At 35.8% G+C, this 13,827-nt stretch overlaps 1 protein-coding gene across 1 annotated transcript; it reads right to left on the bottom strand.

The window, feature by feature from the left end:
• Nucleotides 1-2,478: 2,478 nt before the first annotated feature.
• Nucleotides 2,479-10,612, bottom strand: LOC128018883 (coiled-coil domain-containing protein 124). The gene is made up of 5 exons (XM_052604730.1): nt 10,454-10,612; nt 9,178-9,349; nt 5,605-5,788; nt 3,989-4,094; nt 2,479-3,439 (listed from the first exon to the last, which is right to left on the bottom strand). Exons 2-5 carry the CDS (start codon nt 9,334-9,336, stop codon nt 3,238-3,240), a joined length of 651 nt encoding a protein of 216 aa, XP_052460690.1. The 5' UTR covers nt 9,337-9,349; nt 10,454-10,612; the 3' UTR covers nt 2,479-3,237.
• Between the last annotated feature and the right edge of the window lie 3,215 nt (nt 10,613-13,827).

The following is a 13,827-nucleotide window of genomic DNA, read 5'->3' as shown; positions in this document are numbered from 1 at the left end:
TAATTTGGTTGACAATCTGTTTCAAAATATTCTAATATATTTGTATATCTTTTTTTTTTTTTTTTTTTTATAAAATTGGCCGTTAGTTTTGGTAAATGTTTGTCACTAAATATGCCAACAGGACATGGAACAAAATGCAGAAAAATACAGTGGGGCGCAAAAAAGAAAAATGCTTGTTTTGCATTTGTCTTTTTTAAAATAAAAATCAAATCAAATGCTCAGCACTTTTCTAAACTAACAATTGTTATAATAAAATTATTTATTAGTTTATCATTAAATAATTTAATGTTAGAGGGTTATGGAACAGAATATTGTAAAAACTATACAGAAAATTCCACTAATGATTTTTATTTATTATTATTTTATTTTTTTTGCATTTTAAATTAAACAACATCTGCTAAGCATTTTAATGCATTTTTCTAAGCAAATTATTATTATTGTTTTATGTTTAAATAAAACAAAATCATTACAAATGTCTCAAAACAATTGAAGTTAAATTGAAAGATGTAAATGGATTCCCTAGTTTTGGTGTTAAGTAGAATTCAGTATCACTTAAACAAAATCTGATAATGTTCTTCAGCATTTAGTGCTGCAAAGGCAGGTAACATTTTCAGTGCCACAGATTTGTTCATTGACTACCTCGCCCTCGATCTAGAATGAGTAATGGCAGACTTTGCATTTTGTGGTAGACAAATGCGGGCCATCATCAATCAGTGATGCTTGGAGACTCTGCACAGATAAGGGAAATACGTGCTATTTTAGGCCTGATGCTCTCTAAGACAGCAGGGTGTCTCCTTCTTAGATTCATCATGCTGCGTGGTCGTATCAGCTATTTTATTCAGTTTGATCTTGCGAGTAGACCACTCATTTAGCAAAGAATTTTGCACTTAAGAAGCCCAGTCTCTAAAGCGATCTTGATCAACTGATCACGACGAACCAGTGCTGCTAATAAAGATTAGCCAAATATAGTCACTGCCCTTGAGTACAGGGAGGGGATGTTTTTTAATTAACATTCTCAGTGGGTCACAACTAACAATGTGCAAATAGGTTTAAAAATAAAACAGCATTCTTACGCGAGGAATATCTTTGCTTTAAAACCCCCTCGCTCTGAGATATTTAGGTTGATTACACCACTATTGTTTCGCAATTGTATTTCAGGTCTTCAAATATTGCCATTGTTACTGTTTTACAGGCAGTTATGTCAGAGTTATGAAAAGGACACATTCATTAAAACATTCTGTGTGGGAGAAGTGTTTTAATGGAAGGTAAGTAAATGGGTTATCGCGAGGTTATAGCATGATCTCATGATGACCTACAGTTCTTTTACTTTGACGCTGCTTGATGACACATTATGGCCATAAATTACCCTAAGTGCTAAAGAGCGTTCCTGCAGGGGATAAAGGTGGCCACTGGGAATTATCCAGCCTGCAGGCTAATTTCCTTTCCTTCCAGAACATCCCACAGGGGTCAGTGACCATTCATGTTCATCGCTTGTGTACCTGCAGAGATGTTATTAAAAGGGAATCTACCTTCAGTATATCTGAAGTATCACATAAGCTGCAAGGACCTTTTTAATGTGGTCGAGTGTAGGAAAATGTAATCATGGGTTATCAGTTAGTGCCAAATAAGACCTGCGAGTCAATTTTAGGGCTCAAACTATTAAAAATAATTAAATATAAAATTAAAATGTAAAAATATATTAGACAAATTAAATATCAAATTAATATATTTTAATATTTAAAGTTACGGAGCCCCGCACATGACATGCCGTAAAAAATATTAGGCTAAATCATGCGCACGATTTACTAATTTGTTCCCTCAATGTACTAAAACGTGCACATGATTACTTTTGCGTTCCCTCGATTTACTATTTTGTTCACTCGATTTATAAATTGTGCGCACTATTTACTAATGCGTTCTCTTGATTTGCTAAATAATGCGCACGATTTAGCAAATCGAGGGAACGCAATAGTAAATCGAGGGAACGCAATAGTAATCGTCTGCACATTTTAGTACATTGACGGAACGAATTAGTAAATCGTGCGCACAATTTATTTATTTTTTCTTGCATGTCATGTGCAGGGCTCCATATAAAGTAAATGTACTATGTGAAATGCTTAAATATAGTAAAGGTTGTATAGTTGTATAGTTTTTGATACCTAACCCTAACCCGATCCATCCATCATTTGGTGTGACTTATCAATTAGTTTGGAACCAAATGTTGCTTTGTGGTACCCAGAGGAATTTTTTTTTCATATATAACTTTGGTATCAGAGTTGTGTTCAGTTTGAGAAATGCAGTCAACAATACAATATTTGTAAAAGAGGAACAAACTTGGGTTAGTCAAAACAGACACCAACTTCTTGAAAAATAAATGAAATAAGAGACCAAAAAACAAAGTAAACTGCAGCTACAACTGCTTTGCATCATACAAGGCCATTTCTTTTCAAGGAAAACATCAGCAAATGTAATAACAGCTGTTTCTTCCTTACTTTTTATTCGATTTAGTTTTTTCCAAGAGCCAATGAGAGTGTTTGTATTTCCCACAGATGCGAAGCACAGACCAGAGTGTGTTCGCACTGCTTGACATATGTAAACGGCAATCCAACGGCTAATAGTCCACTCGCCTTTGGGATGTGGAGACACTGTTCCATACCAGGTCCAAAGTGCATTTCCAAAACAAAGAGCCATGTAAGATCAATCAAGCAGACAAATCTCTATCCATATCATCTTGATTTAGAGCAATTATCAGATCACCTTGCTCTTCTCCATAAATATCAAACCTGAAGCTGAACCCTAATGATTATCACACGGACACTAAATAAAAAAATAAAAACTTGCCTCAGGTTAACCTCACTTCAGATCATGTTCTGCATTTTAGATGAAGACATTAATAAATGAACTCAACACAGCAGTAAAACATATTATGTGGAGGAAAGGTATGCTAGTTGAGAATCCACTCTGCGTTCACTAAAAACCAAACCTAGAAACTTCCCAGCAGCTCTTGATAGGCAATTGTCTAGCAGATAAGAGATTTAAGTTGTATGCTGTTCATACATCATCAGACATTTATTGAATAATTAGTTAAATAATCCAAGTTTGTCTGCGAGTTCACATATGAGGTGAGGGGTGTGAATAGATCAGCTGTAAATTGTGTGTCCAAAATTAATTGTGGTGCCTTTTTGTATTTGTTAGGATCTGCGCAGAGGGTCAGACTTTAAGTGCCCTTGGGTTGGTTTACTTGGAGTTGTAGGCAGCCACTCGTTGGTTGAGGGGGTTTTCTGGAGACTTTGTCCACTCCTTCTTGAGCTGTTGTTTTAGCTGGGAAAGTCGCATATTGGGGTTCTCCATTTTAAGGCGCGCCATGTTTGCTTCTTCAAACGCAGCGTAGGCGGCTTTCATGCGGCGCTCAGGGTGTCGATCCAGGTCTTCCTTAGTGCTGAAAAACAAACATGAACTTAACGTTGAACCACATCTAGCTATTAAGAAATTCAATAAACAGATTATTGTGCCAATACTACTCAAATCTATATAGTGAATAAGTTTAATTATGTTCTTAGCCTTTCTTTCTTGTGATGAGAAAGAAAGAGAGCACAACACTATGCATAAACTAGGACCCTTATTTTGAAATGTCTTTTCTTTATACTTCCAGCTGCTCATTCAGAAAGTTGAGGGAGAAAAAAAAAAAAGTATGCACTCTTACATCCATCTACAATATAAAAATGTTGCCATAATTCATCAATAGTAAATCATTCCTATTTTCCACCATTAAATTCAAGGCATTTAAAACGATAATAATTAGGCTTTTTGTTACACCCTATAAGATATTTAATATTTTTTTATCACCTTTGATAACGACTTTGGAAAAACAGTACTTAAGAGCACAACCATCTGAGAACTGTGACTCTAACAAATGTGGATCTTTTTAATGTTTGTCAACGGAGTCTCCTTGTCACTCCAAAAAGGTTTTTTCCAGAGAACAGGTTACCTGAGAACTGCGATGGCATCCTCAATGGTTCGGGCCTCCATCGTGCCTTCTTCTGGAATTATCTGATTGATGTTCTCCTCAAGCGGCATCTCCAAGTGGCTTTTTTCTGTAGATTTGAAAGGACACACAAGAATAAATGAGGAAACTGAAAAGGCCTATTCAAAACAACAAAACAATAAAGACACTTTTAAGCTTAGTTGTTTTATTTCTGCAAACTGCCTACAGTGTGCACTGAATTAGTATGAATTTTGACATACAATTTATTTTGTTGCGTGACTCCTGATGCAAATAGTGCCTAATGTCAGCGAGGAATGAAAATTCACTATAGTTTATTTTCTAACTCCCCAATGCATGCATCAAATTTTTTCTTTTATTTCGTTTTCTTTTATTTTTTGACTCCAAATATCATAACTTATTCGATTTTCAATGGGGAAAATGATAGACTTTTTTTTTTCTCTGGTGATGTATGCTGGACGGAAATGATAATGTCCAGCATTCATTGACTTAATTTGATCAACCCCACCCTTTTGAAATGAACCAAATCCCTACTCATCATTTTTTTTTCTTTTCTGATAATCCGTTTTATTCAAATGTACACCACTATAGCCCCTTTCACACTGCCATTCCGGCAAATACACAGGTAAAATGTTCCTCCAATTGTTCCTGTGTCGCTAGATTTTGCACTTTGACCGGTATATGTGTGTGCTTTCACACACAACGCTTGAAGATCCCGTAATGACACGTGACATTAGCGCGTGACGTGTAATGTACGAGTCGAAAACGCTAGGCACGTTATAATTTCACTGAAGCAAGCAAACGATCTCTGCGTCAGCGCGCAAAGTGAGGAACTAACTGATCTCTGCTTCATTACAGTTTGCACATATGTTTTTTTCGCGAACGTTGATCTTCCTTCAAAACAGCCGGTAACAGAGTCGCGCGCGTGTCATCACTTCGACACGGAATTAGATCTGGCTTTTGTTAACACAGTGCACCCCACAATGTTACTAGGTCCAATACAGGTTCAATTCGGTAATCAATCCCGGGACGTGGTTGCTTTCACACAGAAGGCTACCCGGCAATGTTCCGGGAATATTGCGGGTCCGACGTGCAGTGTGAAAGGGGCTTATATGAATTACATTTCACTGTGACTATAAGTCGCACTTTTTTTCATAGTTTCGCTGGTCCTGTGACTTCTAGTCAGGTGCGACTTATTTATCAAAATTAATTTGACATGAACCGAGAGAAATGAACCAAGAGTAAACATTACCATCTACAGCCGCGACGGGCGCTCTATGCTGCCAGAGATGCTGCTCAGTGCTCCTGTAGTCTACACTGAAAACGCCCTCTCGGGGCTGTAGACGGTAATGTTTACTCTTGGTTCTTGGTTCTAAATAAATGCGACTTATAGTCCAGTGTGACTTCTATATGTTTTTTTCCTTGTCATGACATATTTTTGGACTGATGCAACTTGTACTCAGGTGTGACTTATAGTCCGAAAAATACGGTATATAAATGTACATACAGTATATGAAGGGATTTTTGTGTGACACACAGGGTCATGTTACCTAAGTAGGCTGCGCTCTACATCCAAGTCATTGGATTGGATTTGGCCTTACCTTTTTCCTTGGTTTCCTTAACATTTTGCTCGCTTTGTAGGTTCTCCTCAATCTGGGCTCGAGTCACTTTAAAAGGGGCTTCTTTTGTCTGTTTCCCCTTTATCTTGGCAACTTCTTCCTCAAAGAGCCTTTGGTTTTCTCTCTTCCTCTCCAGAGCCTCCAAACGCTTTCTCTCCTTATCATCCTGTACAAGCACGCACACACACTCTTTTAAATTACAACTGGACTGATGTTATCGAGGCAGCCTGATGGTCATTAAGCAAATGTAAACTGCAGAGTAAAGAAATTAGAGATGCCTCATGCGCACTCAAGAGACACTGTGTCAGTGCGGTGGTTAAGTAATAGTTACTGGAATCAGACATGGTCTTAACTGTCCACATCCTAACCACCACCCAGCCACCTTCCTGTTGATAACATCCGCAGAAATGGTGACACAACAGTAAGGAGATACGCATAATGAGATGACACCTTCAGATGTCGAGCAGAGGCTGAAATGTCATTCGCGTGACAGATAAGCCGCACGACAGGCCGTGCTCAAGAGCAAACCAAGATACGCTCCTCTCTCTCTTGACATTTTCTCAGGACATATCTACCGGTGATAAATTACAGTATATCCGTCGAGCCCGGTCTTTACCCAGTCTCAGGCGGTGGCTGATCTTTAGAAGATGTAAAGGATAAATCAGTGTGTTTCCAGTGCAGGTGAGCTTGCTTGAACACACACAGCCGTCCCAGTGACATAAGGTATAATTAGCAGAATGGCTGCAGTAGGATAACAGCAGCGTGGGTCTGATAGGCCGGCGGGGATCAGATGGCAGCGATGGGAGGAAACAGGAGGAAAGGAACAGGGTGTGAGGAGCTCTTTACAAGAGCACCTTACCAACTAGACAGGCACATCATGCCAGCATTGCGGACGCTCAGTACATATGCCAACACTGGCTCAATAATGTATGAAACAGAGGCAGCAGAGAGCCAGGGAGGGAGAAAAGGCACCAATGACTACCAAATTATATTCTAATAATTCAAATGTTAAAACAAATGAGTAATATATTTATATGGCACTTTGGGATAAGCTTGTTCCCAATAATATCTAAAGAGATAGCTTAGCCAAAAATGCTAATTGTTAACATTTACTCACCCTCTTGTTGTTCGCAACCTGTGTGCATTTATTTCTTCTGTGGAACACAGAATTTTGAATAATATTGATAGCCTAACAGTTTCAGTTCCCACCATCTTCCATTGTATTTTTTGCTCATATGATGGAAGCCAATGGAAACCAAAACTGTTTTGTGACAAAAATACTTCAAAATATCTTTTTTACATTAAGTCAGACCGGTTTAGAACAACATGAGTGTGAGGAAATTTGACAATTTTCATTTTCGGGGGGAAAATCAATGCAAGAATTGAGTCAGTATGATGCAGTGCAGCATGCAAATGTGTAGTTCACCCAACAATAAAAAATATTCTGGCATAATTTACTTACCCTAATCTCATTCCAAACCTGTCTGATTGTCTGTCTTTCTGCAGAATAAAGAACAGTTATTTTTATCCATACAATAAGTCGGAGGGTTCCAAACCAACATCAACAAACCCAGATGACTTACTGCATGCAAAGAGAAAAAAAAAGACAAGACATTTGTCAGAATATCTTCTTTTGTGTTCCACAGAAGAAAAAGTCATACAGTTTTTCAACGAGATGAAGTTAAGTAAATGATGGGATTTTTGGGTGAACTATTTCTTTAACACATCTGCAAACTGCATTGGATCGTGCTGCTGACTCAGTACTTGAAATTAATTGTTTAATTTTTATTAACAGTTAAATAATTAACATTTTTGTGGACCATTGCTTCAAGATTTTGTATGTATTACGACAGGGCAGTTAATATATTAGACAGCATTTTGCCTTTAATACATGTAGATCATTTGCCATCTTGTTTGCAGACACTGAAATTGGCATAAAATCGCTTAGTAGACATAATAAACAGCCAATCACTGCATATCACTCAATACATTAGTCTATGGACCTCATCCAAGCCTAATTTCAAAATCAAGCTCCATTACTGACAATGAAGACTCATCAATATGCGGCATAATTGATAGAGGATATCAGAACTTGCGTGACGGTGTTACTTTAACCCAGTCGGCTTCGGCTTTCATTTTGCTCATGGGGAACTCATTTCCTGAGCAACCCTAAACCTGACATGCAATGTATTAATCTATTGTGTGCTACTCAGACTCACATGTCTGCTGCTTTAGCGAGGAAGACAGCTGTGTCATTTAGATACAAGATTAGCAGCCAACGGCGGGAATGTTAGACAACATATCATGAAAAACATGGGCGCAGAGGGAATCAATTTTCTGTACATTTAGTACAGAATTCAAAAACAATTCCATGTCTTTATGTCAATTATGACCAAGAGGGCAAAGTTTGTCTGGTTAACATTGCTACTAGTAGCATCTTTTTCCCCCCAAACAATAAACAATCTCATTTAAAATAAATTAACACTTTTCCTCAACATGGGATGAATTAAATTGATCAAAAGCAACAATAGGTGCATTTTTAATGTTACAATATATTTGTTTATTACTTTTGAACTTTCTATTCATCAAATAATTGATTAAAATAAAAATGTATCATGGTTTCCACTTTCCACAAAAATATTAAGCAGCATAACTGTTTTCAACATTGATAATAATAGGAAATGTTTCTCGAGCACCAAATCAGCATATTTGAATGATTTCAGAAGAATCACGTGACACTGAAGACAGGAGTATTGATCCTGAAAATTCAGCTTTGCATCACAATTACACAAAATACATTAAAATAGAAAACAATTATGTTTAATTGTAATAATATTTCACATATTACATTTATTGTGTTTTTATAAAAATGTTATCTTACCAACCCCAATAAATGCCAAATATTTCATTATTTCATAACAGATATTTCTACAGTTAGCAATTTGATTTCGAAGAACTCAAAATGACTCTTTCTTATATGGACAACTCAAAATAACTTTTCTCTTTGTTACATTTATCTTATATTTTCCTTATATGCTGATGTCACAGTTCAGGGCTGCGTTCCCCAAAAGCATCATAAGCCTAAGTAGATTGTTGATCCAATGCCACCAATGGACTCTACGATCAACTTAGCTCAAAATGCTTTGAGAAATGCAGCCCAGGCTAGTCACAGGTGAAGGGTTTTCTTATTCTTATGGTGTCAACTAGCTTTGTCATGATGTTATTTTCCTATGACTTCTAATGGATAGCAATCTCTCACCAGGTAGGTGCTACTAACTACTTCATTTAGAACTATTTCAATGTCAAACTCTCTTAAACGCACTGAAGGAACTGGTCTTTAGAGAGGTCTTTACTGCCACCTTGTGTTTATACTAGACACTGTCTCTGCCAATTAGGGGTGGATGCTGGAGACAAAAATCTAAATCACAGTAAAGGTACATTTCACATGACATTTATCAAAGGCCTGCTGGATCATCATTATCATTTGACCCCAACAAAAGATCACTTTCCCTGTTCTTAAGGACATACGTTGTTAAACCAAGTAATTAGTTCTACCTTCCTCTGCTCTTTCTTCATGACATGTTTGTCGGTATCTTGCCACAGCGCGTCCTCCAGCTCCTTCTGTTTGCGTGCATCAGCGACTGCTTTGGCCTCAGCCTTCCGAGCCCTCGCGGTGGCCGATTTGGAATTCTCACCCTGGAATTTCTTCGGCATTCCTGGGACTTCCCTGCGGAGGAAAGATTGAGATGATGACCATATTGAAAGTGTCAGAATATGTGTTGCGTATATATATATTTTTTTAAATAAATGCTCTTCATTTTTAACTTATATATATATATATATATATATATATATAAGTTAAAAATGAAGAGCATTTAAAGTATAAATCTTTTCTAACAATATTCACTAAAGTTCAAAAGTTTGGGGTCAGTAAATTTTCATTCTTTCTTTTTTATATATAAATTTAAACTTTTATTAAGCAAGAATATGTAACATTTTTAAGAAGTGATAAAGATGGATATTGTTAGAAAATATCTATATTTTGAATAAATGCTGTTCTCTTAAACTTTTTATTCATCAAAGAATCCTGAAAAAAAGTATTGCAGTTTCTCAAAACAATATTTGGCAGCACAACTGTTACCAACATTAATAATTCTAATAATATATCAGCAGTTTAGAATGATTTCTAAAGAATAATGAGACACTTTATACTTGAGTAATGGCGGGGGAAAATTCAGCTTTGCATCACAGAAATAAAATATATATTTAAATGATATTCAAATAGAAACAATTATTTTATATTGTAATAACATTTTGTTATTATACAGAACATTCTGTACTTATTTTTGATCAAATAAAAGCAGCCCTGATGACCATAAGAAACTTGTTTAAAAAAAAACATTACAAGTCTTACTGATACTTACAAACTTTTGACAAGTAGTGTATATTTGATAGAAAGATAAAAATGTTTATAATTAGAATATGACTGTGTATGTCTAAATATAATACACATTCACACCTAATGTTGGTTTTCTTAGTTCAGACAGCACGCTTAACATTTGCCTTATATTTCCTAAAATAAAGTGTTAAAATGGAACACTGGAACTGTAGCAACAGTTTAATTATATTTTTCCTATTAAGAAACATTCTCGTTAGCATTTTTGCTAATCACTCTGGTTTCAGAGTGACAGTATTTAAGTTCAAGCTTGTATCGGATGCGGTCATTTGAACAATGAAAGCAAATATAGAGGAGAACGTCTTGAACATTTCACTTTATTAGTCCAAGTCAATTTCAGGCACCGAATCTAATAAATAAAATAATACCACCAACCTTTTCCTGCGCCCGCCTGCTGGGGTGTTTCTCGCTCTTCTTCTCAAGCCGCCGCCGCGATACAGTTGCAGCGTTTCATTTAGCGCCACCTGGAGGCTCGACGGTCACTGCGCTCCATGCATGCCTTATTTGTAGTCCGTTGTCAACAGGTTGTCTGACAATATGTGGATAACTGCACACAGTACCACCAGAAACACTGTTAAGAGGCCATTTACTCCTTAGTCAGTAAACAGTGGCGTGTCCAGGATTTTAAATTCAGGACGACAAGAGCAGAATGAGGGGTTACAACGATGCTTAAATCCGGTTATTGCCATAAAGAAAGACGACCTGTATAAAAATTGAGCTATACAGATCTCAAGGGGAAAACAATGACGCATAATTGACAACAAGAGTTCTTATAATAGCCTAATAATACCCTAACAAATGCCTTAAATAACTGCCTAAATGTCATCTTACGCAATATACATCCAGCAGCATTTTTATTTTTTTTTACCTAAAATGTGTTTCCTGGGAATCGAACCCACAACCTTTTGTGGTGCTAACTCAATGCTCTACCTCTTTGCATTGCGTTAGCACCGCAAAAGGTTGTGGGTTCCCAGGAAACACATATTAGGTAAAAAAATGTTTAGCCTGAATGCATTGTAAGTTGCTTTCGATAAAAGCCTCTGCTAAATGCATACATTTATTTATTTCTTGCTACTTCCGCTCTGTCAACTAGTAAAAATAATTCACAGCAGAGCCAAGTCACTGAGAACGAGCCAACAGACACGAAAGTTAAGTGTTGTGAACAAATTAATCAGTAGTTGTATCAGTTACCAGCCGGCATGTCAATGTTGATTCACTGGTGAAAGTGAAATTTTTTCAACCATTTAGCATTAAACATTTTTTCAAAGTTGTTTCACTGTTAAAGCAACAAATGTAATTATTTTAACAATATTTCAACGTTGAAGGTTGGTCATGTGCCATATATGTGCAACATCTCTCTAGTAAGAGCTGGGGAACTGTAATCTTGATTATTTACAAAAATGAAATGCTTGTAACTAGATTAAATTACATTTCAAAATACTATTTTTTTTATTGATTACATGATTACATATTTTTCACATAATAGTAATAAATTATTGATAATTTCCAATTTTTTTGGTGAAATACTCCTTTTAAGCAACCCAATTTTCTTTTTATTTTCACAGTACAATGCCGTACATTGTTTTGGACATTTTCCGTAATCATCCAGGCTTCCCAGGTTTTCTTCTAGCCAGTGCCTACAGTGGAACTTTAAGGTGTTTGAAACTTTCAGAACCTTCAATGAGAAATGGAATGAACCACCCGCTTCTGTTTCCACAGTACTGTCTCCACCAACACCAGAGCAGCTGTTACTATGGAGGATGTAATGAAGTCGTGGATAACACTCAGTTTATCACTTAAAGTCATTTCACTGTTGTTTCAGTGATGTTTGTCGTCCAGATTAGTTCAGTTCTCTTCCAATAAGGTCTGTGCAGTCAAGTCAACAATGTTGCCAGAAATTGTGTCTGCAACTAAGCAAGCCAAAAGTGACATTACATCAGTGTCTTAAATTGATCAAATGTCCCCAAAGTGTAAGCAGTAGCTTACTGTATGTATTTAGACCATCAACCAAATCTTGCTCTCAACTTGCAGATAAAACTATATTACTTTACATTACATTATACATATCAGTTAATTACTTTTACTAACCACTGTTCTTACCACCTGAAATCCAGTTTCATTTTAGTATTACTGAAATATATTATTTATTATATTTAAATTACAGTATTGATTAATTATTCATTTTGAATTTGGTTTTATTTTTGTACTTTCATTTTTCCTTATTTTTATTAGTTTGTCATTTTATTTTGAAAATAATGTGTAAATTATTGAAGATTATTCATATTTATATATGGTTATATAATGTTAGTATTTGTTGTGCCTTTATTAAAAAAATCCTTTCATACTTAATTGTCATGGAATTGTCACAATCCAAAATAATTAGGTATAAACAGGTCTCATTTCTTAATGCTAAATTTTCGTTTATTTCTGTCTTGATTTAAATTAACATTTAATTTGCAATGCATTAAAAGAAGACCATTGGTGAGACTAGTTTTTAATGCAAAGCTGTAACTAATTATAAAAGTAAGAGACCATGATGTTTTTCTGCAAGTATCTGCTGATATTAGTCTGCTGATGTTTATAAATATGATTAAAGAATAATTGAATGAAAATCTCAACAGATCTTACTAATTACCTCAACAAACAACAAACATGTTTCAGAAACATGTGGTTACAACAGCCAGAGAAAACCTAAAGACTGAAGTCAAGGGTCAAGAGCCCAACTAACTAAAGCAAACACTGATCTCTAACATGGTTAATTCAAATGAAACAATAAATCAACATCTAAACCTTAGTTCTTTCTCAATAAGATCTTCTGTAGATGTCTGACAGAAATAAAGTCAGTCTGGTTTTTAATAAGTGGAGCTGATGATGCTGTTTGTGGGGTTGTTTAATCAGATCTTGAGAGATTTCATGTATTTTATTTCAATTGATTTCATCTAAGGCTGTGTCTGAAGTCAGTTGTAGTAGTTCTTGTTTCTCTTTTCTTCATTAATTCTGTTTGTTAACAGCAGGTGTTCATCACTAATTCACAATTATCACTCAGTTAATCACTTAATTACTTAATTGCAATGTATAGCTTCTTTTTCTGAACTCAACTGAATTAAGTTCATGTTAAATGAACACAAATATTTCAAGCTGGTTGAACATCATCCATTGTTGTTAAGATAATGTGGTGTAATCACGTGGAACCACTGTCCACGATTAAATCATGTTCAACCAATGTGCTATTTTTTTTTGAGTGCAGTATGTCAGTTTACTTTCATTCCTAGCCAAGTACAGAAGATAAGAAAGCATAAGCATGCACACTAAAGTGATGTGAAAGTACTTTTATTAACTGAATGCTTTAATGGAGATATATCACTAGTCTAGTAATGGAAGTGCATTAGCATGGATTAAATCGTACTTATATGACCGACATCAATTCGTAGTGAATGAAGAGGTATCATATCGATCACAAGTCCAGTATGGAGTACCTCAAGGCTCAGTACTAGGGCCGTTACTCTTCACGCTTTACATGTTGCCCTTGGGAAATAACATCAGGAAACATTATCATTAGTTTTCACTGTTATGGTGATGATACTTAGCTCTATATTTTTTTTCACGGCCAGGCGAAACACACCAATTTGAAAAACAAACAGAATGCATAGCCGATATAAAAAAAAAACTGGATGACGAGTAATTTCTTACTGCTAAATTCTGAAAAAACAGAGGTGTTAATTATAGGACATAAAAACTCTGCTTGTAAT

Source organism: Carassius gibelio, chromosome A8, assembly GCF_023724105.1.
Source record: "Carassius gibelio isolate Cgi1373 ecotype wild population from Czech Republic chromosome A8, carGib1.2-hapl.c, whole genome shotgun sequence".
Taxonomy (NCBI): Eukaryota; Metazoa; Chordata; class Actinopteri; order Cypriniformes; family Cyprinidae; genus Carassius; species Carassius gibelio.
Note: the sequence above shows the minus strand (reverse complement) of the source record. Positions and strands in the feature narration are given on the sequence as shown.